Source organism: Somniosus microcephalus, chromosome 3 (genome assembly GCF_052327205.1).
Source record: "Somniosus microcephalus isolate GS21.2 chromosome 3, FLI_Smic_1.0, whole genome shotgun sequence".
NCBI classification, from domain to species: Eukaryota; Metazoa; Chordata; class Chondrichthyes; order Squaliformes; family Somniosidae; genus Somniosus; species Somniosus microcephalus.
Window position 1 is genome coordinate 80,171,465 of NC_140989.1, and position 21,802 is coordinate 80,193,266.

The 21,802-nt window shown below is 42.6% G+C and overlaps 1 protein-coding gene across 3 annotated transcripts in view; it reads right to left on the reverse strand.

Annotated features, from left to right (window-relative positions):
- The window catches only part of lpgat1 (lysophosphatidylglycerol acyltransferase 1), a 151,660-nt gene that overhangs the window by 100,810 nt on the left and 29,048 nt on the right, over positions 1–21,802 (reverse strand). For all 3 annotated transcript variants that reach the window (XM_085981274.1, XM_085981273.1, XM_085981272.1), the window contains 2 exons: positions 12,549–12,667; positions 3,579–3,674 (listed from right to left, as the gene is read on the reverse strand). In XM_085981274.1, coding sequence (XP_085837400.1) covers positions 3,579–3,674; positions 12,549–12,667 — 215 coding nt within the window. The remainder of the gene's footprint in view (positions 1–3,578; positions 3,675–12,548; positions 12,668–21,802) is intronic.

Consider the following 21,802-nt stretch of genomic DNA (forward strand, 5'->3'; position numbering starts at 1 on the left):
CCGAATCGACCTTGCCAAAAGAACCTACTACACCACCGAAAACTACTACACCACTGAGGCGTTATCCGGACCGAGTCAGGAAGCCTCCAGAGAGACTGACTTATAATTGATTAACTGCAGCAAATGTGTAGATTATTGTTCTTGTAAACATGTTAATTAATGATTACTTAAAATGTTATGTACTAATTATCTAAAAGGGGAGGAATTGTAGTGTATGTACCTTTAAGAGCCCCTGTGTACTGTAATACCGGTAGTGACCACTCGGGCTATATAAGCCTGTATAGTGTCTTGTATCTTTTAGTTCACCTCCAGACTTTGTTCAGTAAACACCTGTTAAACCAACTCCTGCATTCCGTGTCTCCATTAACACACGGATACAACACCTATCTGCTTAGATCATCATGCAGGATGCACATAACCTGGCTGTTCTGGTTCAGATTGCTAAAATCACAATTGTACTATTACTAGCCCATTAACACCAGGATCTATATTGTTGCAAAATATAGGATCTTCCATAGATGAGACGCAGGGATCTTGTTTCTTTGCTATCTTAGAGAAAAAAAAGAGGGAATTAAAAAGATCCTTGAGGACTCAAATTCATATTAATACTTTGCCACCATCTGTTTTGACAAACTGTTTAATTTACCATTTTCCACAAACATGCCCCCAAAGGAAATCTTTATCCAAGATGATCTCACCACAAGCATAAATACATTCAACAAAATACTATTTCCATTCAGTGTTGGGGCCTCAACTACTCACTGGATTTATTAACGAGATGATGGGGTAGAGAGCTACATATCCAAGTTTGCCAAAGACACAAAGATAGGCAGCATTGTAAACTGTGTAGATGGAAGCATAAAATTACAAAGGGATATTAATAGATGAAGCAAATGGGCAAAACTGTGGCAAATGGCTTTCAATATAGGCAAGTGTGAGGTCATCCACTTTGGTCCTAAAAGGAAACAACAGGGTACTTTCTAAATGCTGAAAAGCTAAAAACAGTAGCGTTCCAAAGAGACTTAGGGGTCCATGTACATAGATGAATAAAATGTCATGGACAGGTACAAAAAATAATCTAAAAGGCCAATGGAATACTAGCCTTTATATCTAGAGGACTAAAATACAAGGGGGTAGAAGTTATGTTACGGCTATACAAAGCCCTGGTTAGACCACACCTGGAGTACTGGGAGCAGCTCTGGGCACCACACCTTAGGAAGGATATACAGGAAACTTTGTGATATCCAGCACCGACGGGACCGGCGTGTTGCCGATCTATCAAAACTGCCGGACATACAAAGTTAATGTTGAAGCATACGGAGGTTTTCATCTCCGTATCTGACAACAAACACTGTTGCTTAGCAACAGCTTCTAAAGAGTCGGCTGCAGCTGCAAGCGTCTCTAGCTGAAGCTGTTGCTATAGCTACAGACCTTGCAGTGCCTGACTGGGGAAAAAAAAAGAACAAGAACTAAAAAAAGCGTATAGAAAACGGCTCCTGATTTTTGCCGTTAGATCGAGTATTCCGGACATACAACCTCCGGATAAACCAAAGTTTCCTGTATTGGCCTTGGAGTGAGTGCAGCGTAGGTTTACCAGAATGATACCTGGACTCCAAGGATTAAATTATGAGGAGAGATTACACAAACTCGGGTTGTATACCCTGGAATTTAGAAGATTAAGGGGTGATTTGATCGAAGTTTTCAAGATATTAAGGGGAACTGATAAGGTAGATACAGAAACTATTTCCACTGGTTGGGGAATCTAGGACGGGGGGGGGGGGGGGGGGGGGACCCAGTCTAAAAATTAGAGCCAGGCCTTTCAGGAGCGACGTTAGGAAACACTTCTACACACAAAGGGTGATAGAAGTTTGGAACTCTCTTCCGCAAACGGCAGTTGATGCTAGATCAATTGCTAATTTTAAATCCGAGACTGATAGATTTCTGTTAACCAAAGGTATTAAGGGATACAGGACAAAGGCAGGTCTATGGAGTTGGGTCACAGATCAGCCATGATCTCACTGAATGGCGGAACAGGCTTGAGGGGCTAAATGGCCTACTCTGTTCCTAATTAGTATTTTAAAGATCTATTTACACAAAATCAAAACTGTTATTCTTTGTTCAATCCCTCCAGTGACCACTCTATGGCTGTCCCTTTAAAACAATAGAATGTTTAATGGCAGTCACTAACTTCCTTTATTTTACGGTCATGCCCATCAAGTCTGCGCCAGCTCTTTCAAAGTACAATCCAGTTAGTCCCACTGCCCCGCTCTTTCCCCATATCCCTGCAATTTTTTCTCCTTCAAATATTTATCCAATTCCCTTTTGAAGGCTACTATTGAATCTGTATCTACCACCCTATCAGGCACGTCTCTCATCTCTGGAATCTGCTAACAGCATTGACCAAAAGGGACAGCATTAATACATCCCTATTTACTAAATGCATCACAGGATGAAAATGCTGAAAAAAGTGATAATTGACATTCTTTCAGCCAATTTCATTTCGATCAATGTATGTAAACTGTAGTACAGGAAAAGTCTTGAAACAATTTGCATCTTTGCTTCAGTAAATCCTGTTCAAGACCATCCAAGCTCCACTTTGCAACAGTAAAGTAGAAATATATGAAAAGAAATAAAAGATATTTTTGAAAATGTTCCCAGTTATAAAAGGGAAACTAAGCCCGCACCCAGCAAGCCAATCATCCTGGAAGTGAACTAACATTTCAACATCCAGCTGGTGGCCCAACAGTTTACTCAAAACACGAGCATCACCAAATACAACATGCTCACTACCCAGCTCTGTACTGTACACAAGAACTAACAAATGGCAGCATTTCTGGGTTTTTTTGTTAAAAAAATGAACTGACTGCAAGCATGAAACCCAAATCAGGTCTTCAGGTACGGTTTACAATGAATGAAGTAAACATATGTTCTTTAGGAGTTGAAACTATCCAGGCTTGCTTATTATCATAAATACACTTTATTTCGACGCAAACAAAAACTGCTAATGTAGAAGTAGAAATACTAGAATCAAAAACAGAAATTGCTGGAAACACTCAGGTGGTCAGGCAGGAGAGAACAGACAAGTTATGTTTGTGGTGTGGACAGATTTTCAGAATCTGTCATTTTAACAGAAAAATATTAAGTACAAAGACTAGTTTGGGTAGCTGCAATTCAATTTTACAAAGCTGTCCTTTATGTCAACATTAACTGACGCAAATACATTAATTCACAGAAGGCTCAAGTGTAAAATGGTAAAATCCACCATGATGCAGTAAGAAATACAAGGGGACCTTTCGGAGTGTGGGAAAGAGGTGTTCACATTGCATTAGAAGTGGTTTGCGACTCAATACAAGAGCGCTTAAATCAATCAGTTATTTGGTGTAGAGAGTATTTACCAACATGGGAATAATATGCCCCGCTTTATTTCCTTTTCCCCTGACATACAAACCCCAGAACTGTTTGGAAACTGTGCAAGCAATATGCACCACAGTAAACAGTAGCAACTTCATTTGTTTGTGTGGTTGTTCCTATAAACACATGCGGCTAATTAGCAACGCAGACATCATCATTTCCCTCACCTGTCGAATGAAGAAATCCCCATGGATGAGAGAGACAATACCGAAGTTTGTAAACTTGAAAATGTATTCCATCAGCCACATCATGTGGCAAACTACCTGTTAGAGCAACAAAAACAAAACAAATGTTTCAATAGGCATGCAAACTACCAGCACCAGAAAACAGTTGACGGATTGAGGCCAATTACTGGAAATATTCAGTAAATAAGAGTACACTGTGATAAAGGGCTTGAAATTCCCAGAGGAAGCTACTTTGAAAGGGTAAACTAATTATTAATCCTTTGAGGATGAAAGCAACAGAATCTACTTATGTACCTTGAAAAACAGTTTACTCTGTTCACCACAAAGCCATTGCCTAGTCACATCTATATATTCTAATCAGCTTAATTATAATGTTTTAGCTACAGCAACAAAACTGAATTCCAAGTTAAATGTAAAATCTTGGTCTAGCGATCTATTATTTTGTCTGCACGTGTACATTAGCCCTTCATTCTATCACATCAATCCTCCATCCACCCTCTCTTTCTGTTCTTATTGCTTATAAAATATTTCCATTTGATACTCAGTCCTTTTTGTTCTTTTGCCGTACCTACCCTTCTTTATTGTTGTCGGTCTATTTAATACAACAAATGAAACTGGCAAGCTGAGGACAAGAGGCATATCCTGCTCAAACAAGACTGACTTTTTAAACGTTATTTTTTTTTAAAAAGTGCAGCTAAAGCAATGCTCTGGCTTACTTAGATTTCTGTTGTTCTCCAGAATATTCAAAAATCTGAGTTTGCAGCAAGTCCTTTAATGGCGCACTTTTACTCCATCGCTGGAAGTTGGGAACAAATCGCCCCGAGCTCTCACTATTCACGCAAACACCTCAAATCTCAACCGAACTGATATTAACTCCTTTGTTGGCAAATTTGTGATGGTCATGGGGTCACAACACATGCAAACAAAACAACTTATAATTTTTAGAATTACAAGTCATTTTATCCCCGGGGGGGGGGGACACTAATTGGGGCAATGATTTTTGACATTGAAGAAAGTTTCTTCTTAGCACTGCTAAACTTTTCCCTTTGGGGTGTGAATTGCAGAAGACCATGTTTATGTTGCAGTCCGAGATATGCAGTTTGGGTCTGAAACCATCGGGTGCTGGCTTTAGATAATCGGCTCCGGAGATTGCTTCTATAGCATCGTGAAGTGGAAATTGCTCAACAGCAACGCTAAAGATGGTGTATGAATGACAGAAACATAAATGAATTAAAAATCTTCAGTGGATATAATCGCAGAAACAGCTGACCTAATAACTCCCTGGTTTGTCAATTAATAAAAATGAAAACTTATGGTGAAGGGCTCAGGCATATGGTGCAAAATACCATGGGTTGAAGAGAATTAAAAAAAGGATGACAAGGCGTCTAAAACTAGCAAATAAATAATACCACAGATGTTTAAAGACCGTGGATGGCAAGAGGAAGGGGAAGACTGAGGAAGCCAAGGAAAGAATGAGTTATAGTAGGAACTTGTCCACACCAGAATGAATAAACAGGCCATCTGGGTACACTCATGGATAGACGCTTCAACATCCATCACCAAAAGCAGCTTGGTAGTCACACCACTGACCAAGCTGGCCAGTCCTGAAAGACATAGCTGCCAGACTGAGTTTGACAGGTGGCGAGAGGAAACACAAGGGAATAACCTACTTGACCTCATCCTCCCCAATCTAGACATCGTAGATGCATCTGTCCATGACAGCATTGGTAGGAGTGACCACCGCACAGTCCTCGTGGAGACCAAGCCCTTTCTTCAGACTGAGGACACCCTCCATTGGGTCGTGTGGCACTGCACCTGTGCTGGGTGGGATATATTAACAGATCTAGCAGCTCAAAACTGGGCATCCGTGAGGTGCTTATTCCATCAGATGCAGCAGAATTGTATACCACCACATTCTGTAATCTCATGGTCCATAATCTTGCTCAGTCCTTCATAACCATCAAGCCAAATGGCCAACCCTGGTTCAATGAAGAGTGTTGAAGAGCATGCCGGGAGCAGCTGAAAATAAGGTGTCAATCTGGTGAAGCTACAACACAGGACTATGTGCATGCTAAACAGCAAAGGAAGCATGTTATAGACAGAGCTAAATGATTCCACAAACAACAGATCAGGTCGAAGTTCTGAACCCTGCTAGATCAAGTCGTGAATTGTGGATAATTAAGCAACTAACAGGAGGAGGAGGATCTATGAACAACCCCATCCCCAACGATAGAAGAGCCCGGGACATGAATGAAAAAGACAAGGCTGATGCAGTTGCAAATATATTCAGGCAGAAGTGCAAGTGGACGATCCTTCACAGCCTGCTGCCGAGGTCCCCACCATCACAAATGCCAGTCTTCCGCTAATTTGATTTACTCCACATGACATCAAGAAACAACTGACTGCAAAGGCTACGGGCCCCGACAACATCCTGGCTGTAGTGCTGAAGACCTCAGTTCCAGAATTAGCTGTGCCTATAGTCAGGCTGTTCCAGTACAGCTACAACAGTGGCATTTATCCGACAATGTATAAAATTGCCGAGGTATGTTCTGTCCTCAGGACAAATCCAACCCAGCCAATTGCCACATCAGCCTACTCCCAATCATTAGCAAAGTGATGGTAGCACAGTTGACGACTCCTTCAAAGAGGCGCTTACTCACCAATAACCTGCTCACTGATGCTCACTTTGGGTTCCACCAAGGCCACTTGGCTCCAGGCCTCATTATAGCCTTAAATAAACCGTAAAAGTTTACAGCACAGGAGGAGGCCATTTGGGCTATGGCATCTGTGCTGGCTTTATGGTAGAGCATCTAATACTAATCCCCTGTCTAAAACTCTTCCTATAGTCCCGTATCTTCCTCTGCTTCAAATATTTCCTTAAATGAAGCAATGATTTCTGCCTCAACCGATCCCTGTGGCAAAGCATTCCAACAATCCAGTGTAAAGAATTTTCTTCTAACCGCTTTCCTCACTCTCAGTGATACTTTTAAATTGATGACCCCCTTTTTACTCTCACCCCAACCAGAGGAAGTTTTCTTTCCCTATTCATTCTATCCAAATGTTTAATCATTTTAATCCAAACATGAATACTTAGGAGCTGAATACCAGAAGCGAGGTGAGAGTGACTGCCCTTGACATCAAGGCAGCAGTCGATCGAGTGTGGCACCAAGGAAGAGTGCGGCATCAATGGGGATCAGGGGCACCACCAGTGGCTGGTGTCATACCTAGTACAAAGGAAAATGGTTGTGATTGTTGGAGGTCAATCATCCAAGCCCCAGGACATTGCTGCAGGAGTTCCTGAGGGCTGCATCCTAGACCCAACTATCTTCACGTGCTTCTGACCTTCCCTCCATCAACGTCAGAAGTGGGGGTGTTGGCTGATGATTGCAGTTTTCAGCTCCATTTGCAATTCTTCAGATAATGAAACAGTCCATGCCCACATACAGCAAGACCGGGACGAAATCCAGGCTTGGACTGATGTGTGGAGCGAATGTTACTTACCACCCAAGTGTCACATAATTACTATTTCCAACAAGAGCGCCTAACTAGCTTCTCTTGACATTCAATGGCATTACCATCATTGAGTTCCCCCACCATCATAGCATTCACTATTGACCAGAAACTCAACTGGACCAGCCACATAAATGCCGTGGCTACTACAGCAGGTCAGTGGCTGGGTATTCTGCAGCGAGTGGCTTACCTCCTGACACCATAAAGCCTCTCCAGCACTTACCAGGCACAGGTCAGGAGTGTGACGGCATACTAGCCACTTGCCTGAATGGGTGCAGCTCCAACAACACAAGAAGCTTGACACCATCCAGGACAAAGCAGCCTGCTTGATCGGCACTTCACCATCAGCCTAAATAGCCATCCCATCAATCAACAGCGTGCTATCTACAAGAGGCATTACAGTAACTTGCCAAGGCTTCTTCCGCAGCATCTCCCAAACCCGCAACCTCCACGAACTAGAAGGATAAGGGGAGATGGAGCATGAGAACACTGCCAAGCTACACATCATTTTGACTTGGACATATATCGCCATTCCTTCACGCAGCTCTGTACTGCAGGCTGGGATATGCAGGAGATGTCCCCTATAGCAGACGGGAAGGAGCCAGTGGAAAAGAAGTTCAGGCCTGTGGTGACCAATAGCCAAAGCATGGCCCCCCTGGTCCAGCAGGTCCTGTTGCAAGAAGCTGCAGAGGTCTGCAATAGTTTACCAGGAGAAACACAGCCTCCTAATACATTGGTCCAGATAGATCCAAAAAACAGACTCTTGGCCTGTACACCGTGTGGTGGGTATGGCCTCCTACAAACAGCCCCCTTCACCCATGGTCTTCGAATAGGCCCAGCTGCTGCTCATGCTGGTTGCTGACGCTGTTACTCTTCCTCCATCCGAATGAAACTGACAGTAAGAGCACCCATGATAAGCAAATAGATCTTCTTCCAGGTAAGCAAGGCAAAAAAAATGTAGAAACTGGAGACTCTTCTGGTAATCCTAAACAGCACAATGGCATACAGATTTTATGATTCAATTACCTGCAGGCGAGTGCCTCTTTAAATACTGCTTCAGTGATTCTGAGAACTATTCCGCTAAGCTTTACTGGTGAGTTGGGGCTTCTGTGATGGCATTGGGGTCCTAATTGCGTAATTGGGCCCCAATTTGCATGCATTAATGAGGCCCCCCTCCTGTCCCTGAGCGCACCTCGGACAACTAAAAAAGCAGCGTGGTTAAAATGGCGATTGGCAGGAACGACAGGAACACAGCAGAAAGGACTGTACAGCGGTTTCAACCGCCCACCTGCCCCGTTCCCACCAGGGCATGGTCAAAATAGTCCCTAAAAATGCTTATAGCACCGGAGACGACCATTTGGCCCATCATGAAAATGCCAGCTCTTTCGAAAACTAATACTTGCTCTCTCCCTATAGCCCTGCATCAATTACTCCTTCCATTGTTGGAGGTGCCTTCCTTTGAATGAGATGTTAAACGGAGGCCCATCTGCCTGGCCAGATGAACATCATCTTATCGTGTCCACGGACAGTCTATACATAGCCCAGCCAGAACTGGACACATTTTTGCGCCTTGTTGTTGAATTCGGCAAGATCTGCAACAGTGCAGGGTTCCTCTAATGATGGACATTGCAGGAGATGTTGCATAGTCTGTGCCTCAGTTCCACATTCACAAGTTGTCGGGCTGGTTGAATATCCCCATTTGCTTAGTGACACCTTTGAGCAACCTACACCGGTCCTAAGTCTGTTAAGGCACTTCCAGGTTGCCCAGTTGCAATTAGCTCCTGGGGGAAGGCTTTCATCAAGTAAAATTTCCATCGCTGGGGGGTTGTTCAAGACTGGCGAGCCGGTCTTTCCACAAGGCGATGCGGGCTTCAGATGAACATGAATCCCAATGACACAATTCGAAGAGCAGGCTTCCCAGTCTCCTGGTCATTATTCCTCCACCAAGAAAATAAATGAACTGGTCATTAATCTCATTTGCTGTTTGAGATCTTGCAGTGTGTAAACTGGCTTATGTTCACCTACATAAGTGACACTTCAAAAGTAATTAATTGGATATGAAGTGCTCGAGACGTGGCTGAAAACAGAAGGTGCTATACAACTGCAAGTTCTTAATGCTTTTATGAAAAGGGAAGTAACAAACATGAATCTGTAAAGGAAAAACTTTTCCTTTAAAAATTAATTACAATCACCCTAGCTAAAAGGAAATGTAAATATTTGCTTCACCATATAAATATCCTCCCCGCTAATCCAAGATGAGTAGAAACTACACTAATGAATCTGCTCAGTCAGTCAATGACCCCAAGTGCCAAAAACTCTGCATGACCATTTACTGAACTGTTGAAACTTCAGAATAAGCAGATGTTAGCTGCAGAAAAGGACTCTAAGTGAACTGCACTAAAAGGTCTGTAATATTAAGTTAGTTTAAAGAGCAGATTCATGTTTTTAAGAAATAAAGCACCATTTAAAAAAGATTTTAAATATACTGCTATTAAGTGTTCAGATTGATCTTAGACTTCCATTAAATAATATTTTATTTCATTCATCAACGATTAATAGGATCTCATATTGTGCAGGCGAGATGAAGAAAATCAATGTATTCACTTATAAATACTGATAACATTTGCTGGAAATGTTATGTTCATGGACAATGCAGGCTGCCACAAGTATCTGATGAAAGTTAGACACAGCTTGGAATGTAAGCATCAACAGGAAATAATTTAAACTGAAATTGCAAAAATGTGATGAATTGGTCAATCCAGTAGCCATTAAAAAAATCCCACGGACATTAACTTGAAAAAGAAACCATCAGTGCTGCAAGCTCCTTAGACAGTCATTCTAACATTCATTGTTGATATGACAGCAAAGCAGCTAAATAGATCAGAGGAGAGACAGTATCAAGTTAAGCACACATCTTTCACCTGGCAGCCCGTTGAGGGGTACAAAGCCCGGGACCATCTGGTCTGTAACTCAGCAGCTCACTGGATAAACTTACTAAGCTACTAGCTACCTATAAATAAATGTTATTAAATGATAAAGTTCAAATCTTGAGATAAACTGACAAAGCAGCCCTTTAAAATAGTAAATTTAATATAAAGCTACAAAAATTGTATTTATATTATGCCTTTGATGTAGAAAAAGGTGCTCAGGAGCTTTACAGAGAAAAATATAAAAAAGGAAAGATAGTATTAGATCAAAGGCTTATAATGTTATCAAAAAGAGTAGTAAACCTGAGGATTGGGAGGATATTAGAATTCAGTAAAGGAGGACCAAGAAATTGATAAAGGGAAAAAAGAATTTGAGAGTAAACTAGCGAGAGACAAAGACAGTGGAAGCTTCTATAGATATGTAAAATGGAAAAGATTAGCGAAAGTAAATGTGGGTCCCTTATAGGCTGAGACAGGAGAAATTATAAATGGGGAATAAGGAACTGGCAGAGAAATTAAACAAATACTTGTCTTCACAGAAGATGCGAAAAACATCCAAAATAGTGGAGAACCAAGGGTCTAGTGAGAATGAGGAACTGAAAGAAATTAGTATTAATTTAAAAAATAGTACCGGAGAAATTAATGGGACTGAAAGCCGAAAAATCCCCTGGACCCGATGGCCTACATCCTAGGGTTTTGAAAGAGGTGGCTACTGAGATAGTGAATACATTGGTTGTCATTTTCCAAAATTCCATAGATTCTAGAACGGTTCCTGCAGATTGGAAGGTAGCAAATGTAACCTCACTATTTAAGAAAGGAGGAAGAGAGAAAACAGGGAACTACAGACTATTAAGGATGTGGTAACAGGGCACTTAGAAAATAATAATAGGACTGGGCAGAGTCAATACGGATTTATGAAAGGGAAATCGTGCTTGACGAATCTGTTGAGAGTTTTCTGAGGTTGTAACTAGCAGAATAGATAAGGGGGAAACCAGTGGATGTGGTGTATTTGGATTTTCAGAAGGCATTTCGATAAGGTGTCAGACAAGAGGTTATTAAATAAAATTAGGGCTCATGGGATTGAGGGTAATATACTAGCACAGATTGAGGATTGGTTAATGGACAGAAAACAGAGTGTAGGAATAAACAGGTCATTTTCAGGTTGGCAGGCTGTAACTAGTGAGGTACCACAAGGATCAGTGCTTGGGCCTCAGCTATTCACAATCTACATCCATGAGGAGACCAAATGTAACATATCCAAGTTTGCTGATGATACAAAGTTGGGTGGGAATGTAAGTTGTGAGGAGGATGCAAAGAGGCTTCAAGGAGATAGACAAGCTAAGTGAGTGGGCAAGCACATGGCAAATGAAATATAATGTGAAGTTATCCACTTTGGTAGGAAAAATAGAAAAGCAGAGTATATTTTAAATGGCGAGAGATTGGGAAATGTTGGTGTTCAGAGGGACCTGGGTGCCCTTGCACAAGAATCACTGAAAGTTAACATGCAGATACAGCAAGCAATTAGGAAAGCAAATGGTATGTTGGCCTTTATTACAAGAGGATTTGAGTACAAGAGTAAAGACGTCTTACTGCAATTATACAGGGCCCTGGCGAGACCGCACCTGGAGTATTGTGTACATTTTTGGTCTCCTTACCTAAGGAAGGATATACTTGTCATAGAGGGAGTGCAACGAGGGTTCACCAGACTGATTCCTGGGATGAGGGGATTGTCCTATGAGGAGAGATTGAGTAGACTAGGCCTATATTCTCGAGAGTTTAGAAGAATAAGAGGCGGTCTCATTGAAACATACAAAATTCTTTCAGGGCTTGACAGGGTAGATGCAGGGAGGATGCTTCCCTTGGCTGGGGAGCCATGAGGGAAAGTAAGTGATGCATTATCAACAACACCAAAGATTACGAGTTGAACTTATACGAAGTAGGCTTTTATTGACTAAGAACTGGAGCATGCCTCTGCTAGTGGATCCATCCTAAGAGCTCCCGGGGGAAGGGTGGAGAGTCACCTTTATACCCGGGCTTAGGGGTGGAGCCAGGGGCGGAGACATGCCCGGACCTGTACAGAGTTAACAGTGGTTTACCACAGTAAGTTCATGGAGCAAGGCATTCACACACTTGGCAGAAAGATTTGCTTGTATATTTTCAGTAGTATAAACCATTTTAAAATTTAACCTTTGACCTTCAGAATAAGCCAGCAATACTACCGTATATGGTGAGCACACCAAATGCAAGGATGCGCGCTTTAATTAGTGTTCTCCATATGTCTTAGTATAGAGGACAACACAGAAATTGTGTGTGTACATATCCCTTCAAATAGCATATGCAATACTGGAGCTGGAATAGTATATTCTGGGAAGCAGTGAAGCCATATTGGCAGGACACAGGGAACACATTCCTCGTCAACTAGAATCACTAGCAATACTCAAAGAATGGCCAATGCGTCTGGTTCAGACTTAAAACACAAAGAAGACACAAACTGCCAGAAGGTTGCAGACCCTACCGTTCCTTTGTCCTGGAGACACATCATGAGGGTGCAGACATCACCTGTTGCCTGATGATTCACCAAGACCATGGTTTCGTCTTCGGTAATTGGTTTCACGTCATCTCCCCATTCAACCACTAGGAAATAAAAAACACGTTTGTAGAAAGATACCAGTTCATAGTAAAAACCACTCCCTTCATACCCATAGCAGCAGCAACTTGTATTTGTATAGCGCCTTTAACGTAGTAAAACATCCCAAGGCACTTCACAGGAGCGTTAACAAAATTTGACACTGAGCCACAAGGAGATATTAGGGCAGATGACCAAAAGCTTGGTTAAAGAGGTAGGAACGTCTTAAAGGAGGAAAGGAGAGTCAGAAAGGTTTAGGGAGGGAATTCCAGAGCTTAGGGCATTAGCAGCTGAAGGCACAGCCGCTTAAAATCAGGGATGCTTAAGAGGGCAGAATTAGAGGAGCGCAAATATCTTGGAGGAGATTACAGAGATAGGGACGGGCGAAGCCATGGAGGGATTTGAAAACAAGGATGAGAATTTTAAATTCGAGGCGTTGCCTAACCGGGAGCCAATGTAGGTCAGTGAGCACAGGGGCGATGGGTGAACGGGACTTGGTGGAAGTTAGGACACGGGCAGCATAGTTTTGGATGACCTCAAGTTTACAGAGGGTAGAAAGTGTGAGCTCGGCCAGGAGTGCGTTGGAATAATCAAGTCTAGGGTCAACAAAGGCATGAATGAGGGTTTCAGCAGCAGATGAGCTGAGGGAGGGGCGGAGTCTGGTGATGTTACAGAGGTGAAAAAAGGTGGACTTAGTGATGGTACGGAAACTCATCTTGGGGTCAAGGTTGCGAACAGTCTGGTTCAGCCTCAGACAGTTGCCAGGGAGAGGGATAGAATCGGTGACTAGGGAACAAAGTTTGTGGTGGGGACCGAAGACAATGCGTTTGGTCTTCCCAATATTTAGTTGGAAGAAATTTCAGCTCATCCAGGACTGGATGTCGGACAAGCAGTGACAATTTAGAAACAGCGGAGAGGTTGCGGTGAGGTAGAGCTGGGTGTCATCAGCATACATGTAGAAACTGACGCTGTGCTTTCGGATGATGTCACTGAGGGGCAGCATGTACATATAGCAGATATGTTATAGATCACCATCAGCTAGAAAACACACAATACACAAACGAGAAGAATGTTTTCATGGGACAAAAGGGAAGCAGAACCACAACTCAAAACAAAAAAGTTGAAATGAAATTCAAGCATCTAGGATACCAACCATGCAATGGTCTAGCTCTATGTTCTGAAGTTAGAAATTCCGTTTTCTGTTAACTGAACCACCATTGTTCTTTGCATTACCTTTACTAAGTTCCTCTTCCCCATTCCAATATTATTTCCTCCAACCTTGAACGTAATGATTCTTGCTAGGGCAGAGACTCTCGGGCGTTGCCAGACCACTGGTTCCTCCTCCAATCACCATTCTTATGAACCTACACAGCGATTTTTTACAGCACCGGGTGAGGGGGGAATCACATCAGAGTCAGATCCTGTCCTTACCCACGGCCACATGTGCACCTTGCAATAAGGGTCACTCTATGGCAGTCAGGAGTGATCGACTCTTGCTCCCTAGTCGATAAATGTTGAGCAATTACCGCGTCTCTACTGCTGCTCTGGCATAAATCACAGGCTGAACCAAAAGCTACATTAAAGTTCACTGTGTGCTTTCACACAAAGTCAGTCAAATTTCTGAACTGTGTATGACAAGCAGATTCCATTTCACTACAATTAACAAGATGACTTCAATATTAGTCATAATATAATAAAAGAGAACTTCAACCCAAACAAAACTTTACTACTTTTATAAAACACTGGGAGGAACTGACCCAGAGGCAAGGATCCTTTTTCATATCTGTCTCCAGGTTCATTGATCAACTGAAGGGCAGTACAATTTGTCAGCCATGCATGGCTCAGAGGCAGCATTCTCAGTTCCGAGTCAGGTCATAGGATCAAGCCCCACTCCAGAGACTTCAGCACATAATCTAGGTTAACACTTCAGTGTAGTACGGAGGGAATGCTGCATTGATGGCGACAGTGTCTTCCAGGGGAGACCGATACCCTGTCTGCCCCCTCAGGTGGATGTAAAAGATCATATGTGGCTATTTGAAAAGCAGGAAAGTTTTCTGGGTGCCCTGGCCAACATTTATCCCTCAACCAACATTACTAAAAAGAGATTATCTGGTCACTATCTCAATGCTGTTTGTGGGACCTTGCTGTGTGCATACTGGCTGCCACGTTTCCCTATATTACAACAGTAACTACAATTCGTAAGTGCTTCATTGGCTGTGAAGCACTTTGGGACGACCCGAGGTCATGAAAGGTGCTATATAAATGCAAGTTGGTTCTTTCTCCCAATAACTGAGGATTAAATGGATGGAAGTGGAAATGGGTTGGGAGGTATTTTTGTCATCATCATTTAGGCAGTAAATGTTGGGGCGGATCCCCCATCTTTTATAGAAACTGCTCGATTTTCACTTCCATTGGGGGAATGTAAATCAGGTGATTTTTGCAACGGGTGAGTGATCTATTCCGTCAGTTTACCATCCAAGCGGCAAAGACAAAAATTACCCTGAAGGTGTTTAAAAAAAGATTAAAATGTATTAGCAAGATTCAACTGGCAATCCCTTAAATGCCACAATGAACTGCTTAATCAAATGAAAGCATATTTTGTTTCTAAAGACAAATATTGCCTCAGGAATTGGAGAGTGAGCCAAGCAATCCCTGTGTTGTCAAGTTGGAGGTTTGCTCCTCTCATTCTTGGATGATCCGACTCTTTGAAATAAAACTTTTATTTCACACTATTTGCTTGTTTAAGACCCAGTTACACTGCACTTGTTCTCTGCACAACACAGTTGATGTCACATCAACCACTAATATAAACAGCTTTTACTAGAATTTTAATATTACTTTTTCCTCCCCAATCTAATTCAAAACCAACAAAACATGGAAAATATTCACAAACCGATCCAAAATAATTATTGCACTGTGTTACACTGAGCCCTGGGTTACAGAAAATACATTCTCCAAACTTTTCTACATAACTAACATGCTCCAAGTTGAAGGCCATGGTTTATCAGAGCATCAGTGAGGAGTAACTATTGTGAAACAAAGGAATACTTCAGACTGAAACCTTATGGCCTTATCAAGAATTTGTCTGAAAATTATCTTGACAGAGTTCCTCCCCCGCCCCTCCTCAAAGTGAATTAAAAAGACACCATTGCTGACCTCCTAATCAGTGCAACCATCCTGCTATGCAGTGGAACAGGATGTTTTTTTGCTTAATCTCTGCTTCCTGTCAGCTCTTGTCTGATTACGCTCGTGAACCGCCTTGGCATGTTTTATTATATTTAAAAAGGCGCTATATAAATGCAAATTGTTGATGCTCCAGAAATTCCACTGCTCCACAGAAAACAACAATCAGCAGTGGAAAGTGCTGGGAGCCGGAGCTAAACTTAGAATAAGGTTTCATGGTGAATTTCTTCTAAATTGGATAGAGTCTTAACTTTTGATCCTATACTCTACTCTTTTTAAGCAGAGGCCTTGGGTTTACTTGAAGAAAGTAGTAAGAAACAAGGGGAGCACTCTTGCACATTTCTTGGCAGGTCATCTGCTGATCCTCACGCAACAGTACACCAAAAAAATACTTTTCAAGTAAATTAATGTTAAGATGAGTGAAGGAAACACTGGAATGGTTTTGGGCCCTACATAACAAATGTATTATAAAAGATACTTTAGAGTTAGATAGACAGAATATATGAAGGTGATTCAAGGCCCAGAGAAAGTCAAGCATTACAAGTGAGCTAGAAGAACAGAATCAAAAAACAGAGGCCATGCATACTATAAATTAAATGAAGGAAAAGCAGGTGGGAAAGTTGGTGTACCAACAGATGCTGCAACATATGGGAGGTCTTGGTGTAAAAACTGTAATACGATCGAAAGCTGAGGAATCCGACCATGGACTTGGCCACAACCACATTCACAACACTCTTCTCCCCCCCCCACCGCCCCGCACCCCCCAACCCCCGCCCCCCTATCCCCACCCCACCCCCCACGTCCCGCCCCCCCACGTCCCGCCCCGCCCACGTCCCGCCCCGCCCACGTCCCGCCCCCCCCACGTCCTGCCGCGCCCCCCCGTGCCCGCGCCACCCCCCCGACCCGCCACCCCCCTGGGGGAAAAAAATGACTGAATGTGGAGAAAGTAGAACCATTGGTCTTGTGCACTATTTTGTGAAAATATACCTAAAAACTAAAAAGAATGAAAAAGCTGGATTGGAATTTGAAAGACAGTTTGGTTTTTGATGCAGGAAAGGAACTCAAGGAACAAATTGGTTTGACAATTTGTGCACGGAGAACAGAAATGAGAGAAGCATATGTATGCGTAATAGATGACAAGAAAGCAAAGGAAAGGGTGAAGCACAACAGATAAACAGACGTTCTGCATTATTGGAATTGATGAGAAAGACAAGACTTATTAAGAATCGTTACTGGGAACAAGAAGCAACATTAGAGTTAATAATGGGTTAATAAAAGTTAAAGCGCTAGATCGCCAAATCTTTTCACCATCTATTATGCATTAAATACAGCACATGGCACAAGCATTTAGTTGAAAATTCATAAGTACCTGCAATATCCGTTGTAAGTGGCGCTGTGATAGATATTTTCAGAGTTAAAAAGATGTCACACTGTGACACACAATAGCTACGAGTTTATACTGAGAAGTACATCACCCTGTGACTGCACAACCTGGCCACTGGGTTCCCACAGTTCTCCCAAAATGCTTTCTGAAATTTCTTTTTCAGCCACCATTTACCTCACGAACTAACATTTCTAATGTCCAAAATGAAAGTTTAAACAAAATTATAAATGCCAAAAATTATATATTCCACAACACTGAGGATTTTAAGAGAGGCAAGGGGGGTGGAACAAAGCGAGATGCTCAAAGGAGAAGGTGCAAGTGACCAAGGTGTGACTTGGTGTTAAAGGCCACACCACCATAACAGCAGTTTGGACAGGGCAGGTGATGGAAAGTACTTGTATAACCAGGTGGGGAGGCTATGTGAGGGAGCAAGATCTCACTATGCAAAACATAGAAGATAGGAGCAGGAGTAGGCCAGTCGGCCCCTCGAGCCTGCTCCGCCATTCAATGCGATCATGGCTGATCATCCAAGTTCAGTACCCAGTCCCTGCTTTCTCCCCATACCTCTTGATCCCTTTAGCCTTAAGAAATATATCCAACTCCTTCTTGAATATATTTAATGTATTGGCCTCTACTGCCTTCTGTGGTAGAGAATTCCACAGGTTCACCACTCTCTGGGTGAAGAAATTCCTCCTCATTTCTGTCCTAAATGGCCTACCCCTTATCCTTAGACTGTGACCCCTGGTTCTGGACTCCCCGACCATCAGCACATCCTCCCTGCATCTAGTCTGTCCAGTCCTGCCAGAATTTTATAAGTTTCAATGAGATCCCCTCTCATTCTTCTAAACTTCAGCGAGTACAAGCCCAATCGTCCCAATCTCTCTTCATACGTCATTCCTGCCATCCCAGGTATCAGCTTAGTGAATCTTCGCTGAACTCCTTCCATGGCAAGAATATCCTTCCGCAGATAAGGCGACCAAAACTGCACACAATACTCAGATGTGGTCTCACCAAGGCCCTGTACAACTGCAGCAAGACATCCTTATTCCTGTACTCGAATCCTCTCGCTACGAAGGCCAACATACCATTTGCCTTCTTAACCGCCTGCTGCACCTGCATGCTTACCTTCAGCAACTGGTGCACAAGGACACCCAGGTCTCGTTGCACTTCCCCTTCTCCCAATCTATTGCCATTCAGATAATAAACTGCCTTCCTGTTTTTGCCACCAAAGTGCATAACCTCACATTTATCCACGTTATATTGCATCTGCCATGCTTCTGCCCAATCACCCAACCTGTCCAAATCATCCTGTAGTTTCTCGGCATTCTCCTCACAGCACACACGCCCACCCAGCTTTGTCTCGTCTGCAAATTTGGAGATATTACATCTAGTTCCCTTGTCTAGATCATTGATATATATTGTGAATAGCTGGGGTCCAAGGACCGATCCCTGCTGTACCCCACTAGTCACTGCCTGCCACTCGGAAAAAGACCCGTTTATTCCAACTCTTTGCTTTCTATCTGCCAACCAGTTCGCTATCCAAGTCAATACCTTGCCCCCAATCCCATGTGCCTTAACTTTACACGCTAATCTCTTACGCGGGACCTTATCAAAAGCCTTCTGAAAGTCCAAATACACCACATCCACTGGTTCTCCCTTATCTATTTTACGAGTTACATCCTCAAAAAATTCCAGTAGATTAGTCAAGCACTGTAATGTATATACCTTTAAGTGGGGAACTATCTTTTACAGCTCATGTATACTGCAGTACCGGCAGTGACCACACCTGTATATAGCACTGAGTAGTAATCTGCACAGATCAGTTCCCGGGTGAGCCACGTTGAGTAAACACCTGCTATACCGTTCTCCTGCAGTCTGTGTCTTATTATACACAGACACAACGTGGGCGACGAGGCAAGTCGAACCTACCTGCAACTCTGCATCACCTCCCGGGGATTCATAAGAACATAAGAAATAGGAGCAGGAGTAGGCCAATCGGCCCCTCGAGCCTGCTCCGCCATTCAATAAGATCATGGCTGATCTGATCCTAACCGCCAATCCACTATCACAGAACCATCTCCTGAATCTAACAGAATTAGACACACTAAATAGGAGCAGGATCAGGCTACACGGCCCCTGGGCCCGCTCCGCTACCCACAGGGCCATGACCGATCCGAACCTAGACTCATGTCCAAATTCCTGCCCGCTCCCCGTAACCCTTAATTCCCTTTACTTCTAGGAAACTGTCTATTTCTGTTTTAAATTTATGTAATGATGTAGCTTCTACAGCTTTTTGGGGCAGCATATTTCATGGACCTACCACCCTCTGAGTGAAGTAGTTCCTTCTCATCTCAGTTTTGAAAGAGCAGCCCCTTATTCTAAGACTATGCCCCCTAGTTCTAGTTTCACCCATCGGGAACATCCTCCCCGCATCCACCCGATCAAGCCCCTTCACAATCTTATATGTTTCAATAAGATCGCCTCTCATTCTTCTGAACTCCAATGAGTAGAGTCCCAATCTACTCAACCTCTCCTCATATGTCCATCCCCTCATCCCCGGGATTAACCGAGTGAACCTTCTTTGTACTGACTCGAGAGCAAGTATGTCCTTTCTTAAGTATGGACACCAAAACTGTACGCAGTATTCCAGGTGCGGTCTCACCAATACCTTGTACAACTGAAGCAATACCTCCCTATTTTTATATTGTATCCCCCTAGCAATGAAAGCCAACATTCCATTGGCCTTCTTAATCACTTGCTGCACCATCATACTAACCTTTTGAGTTTCGTGCACCAGGACCCCCAGATCCCTTTGTACTTCAGTACTTTCCAGTTTCTTGCCATTAAGAAAATAACTTGCTCTACGATTTTTCCTGCCAAAGTGCATAACCTCACACTTTCCAGTATTGTATTCCATCTGCCAAATCTCTGCCCACTTACTTAGCCTGTCTATGTCCCCTTGCAGGTTTTTTATGTCCTCCTCACTCACTACTTTCCCTCCCATCTTAATATCATCTGCAAACTTTGATATGTTACACTCGGTCCCCTCCTCCAAATCGTTAATATAGATTGTAAAGAGTTGGGGACCCAGCACTGACCCCTGCGGAACACCACTAGTTACTGATTGCCAGTCTGAGAATGAACCATTTATCCCAACTCTCTGCCTTCTGTTAGATAGCCAATCCTCTATCCATGCCAAAATATTACCCCCAATCCCATGATTTTTTTTTATCTTAAGCAATAATCTTGTGTGGCACCTTGTCAAATGCCTTTTGGAAGTCTAAATACACTACGTCCACTGGTTCCCCCTTTATCCACCCTATATGTTACTTCCTCAAAGAACTCCAGCAAATTTGTCAAACATGACTTCCCCTTCATAAAACCATGCTGACTTTGTCCTATTAAATTATGATTATCCAAATGTCCTGTTACTGTCTCCTTAATAATGGACTCCAAAATTTTACCTACCACAGATGTTAGGCTAACCGGTCTATAGTTTCCAGCCTTCTGTCTACTGCCCTTCTTAAATAAGGATGTTACATTAGCAGTTTTCCAGTCTGCCGGGACCATTGCCGAGTCCAGGGAGTTTTGGAAAATTACCAATGCATCCACAATCCCTACCGCCACTTCCCTCAAGACCCTAGGATGTAAGCCATCAGGTCCAGGTGATTTATCCGCCTTGAGTCCCATTATTTTACCAAGCACCACTTCCTTAGTGATTTTGATCGTGTTTAGCTCCTCCCCCCCTTTAGCCCCCTGTTTGTCCAGTGTTGGGATATTCTTAGTGTCTTCTACTGTAAAGACAGATATAAAATATTCAGTGTTTTTGCCATCTCCATATTTCCCACCATTAATTTCCCGGTCTCATCCTCTAAGGGACCAATATTTACTTTAGCCACCCTTTTTCTTTTTATATAACTATAAAAACTCTTACTATCTGTTTTTATATTTTTTGCTAATTTACTTTCATAATCTATCTTCCCTTTCTTAATCAATCTTTTTGTTATTTTTTGCTGTCTTTTAAAGTTTTCCCAATCCTCTATCCTCCCACTAGATTTGGCTACCTTATATGCCCTTGTTTTTAGTCGAATACTATCCTTAATTTCTTTACTTAGCCACGGATGGCTGTCTTTTCTTTTACACCCTTTTCTTCTCCGTGGAATATATTTTTTTTGGAAGTTGTAAAATAACTCCTTAAATGTACACCACTGATCATGTATTGTCTTACCCTTTAATCTATTTTCCCAATCCACTCTACTCAATTCTGCTCTCATACCTTCATAGTCTCCTTTATTCAAGCTTAGCACACTTGTTTGAGATCCAACCTTCTCACCCTCTAATTGAATACAACCATGTAATGGTCACTCATTCCAAGGGGATCCTTTACTAGGAAATTTTTTATTAATCCTGTCTCGTTACACAGGACCAGATCTAAGGTTGCTTGCCCCCTGGTCGCTTCAGTTACATACTGCTCAAGAAACCCATCCCTAATACACTCAATGAACTCATCCTCAAGGCAGCCCTGCCCAATTTGATATGTCCAATTAATATGATAGTTAAAATCCCCCATAATTAT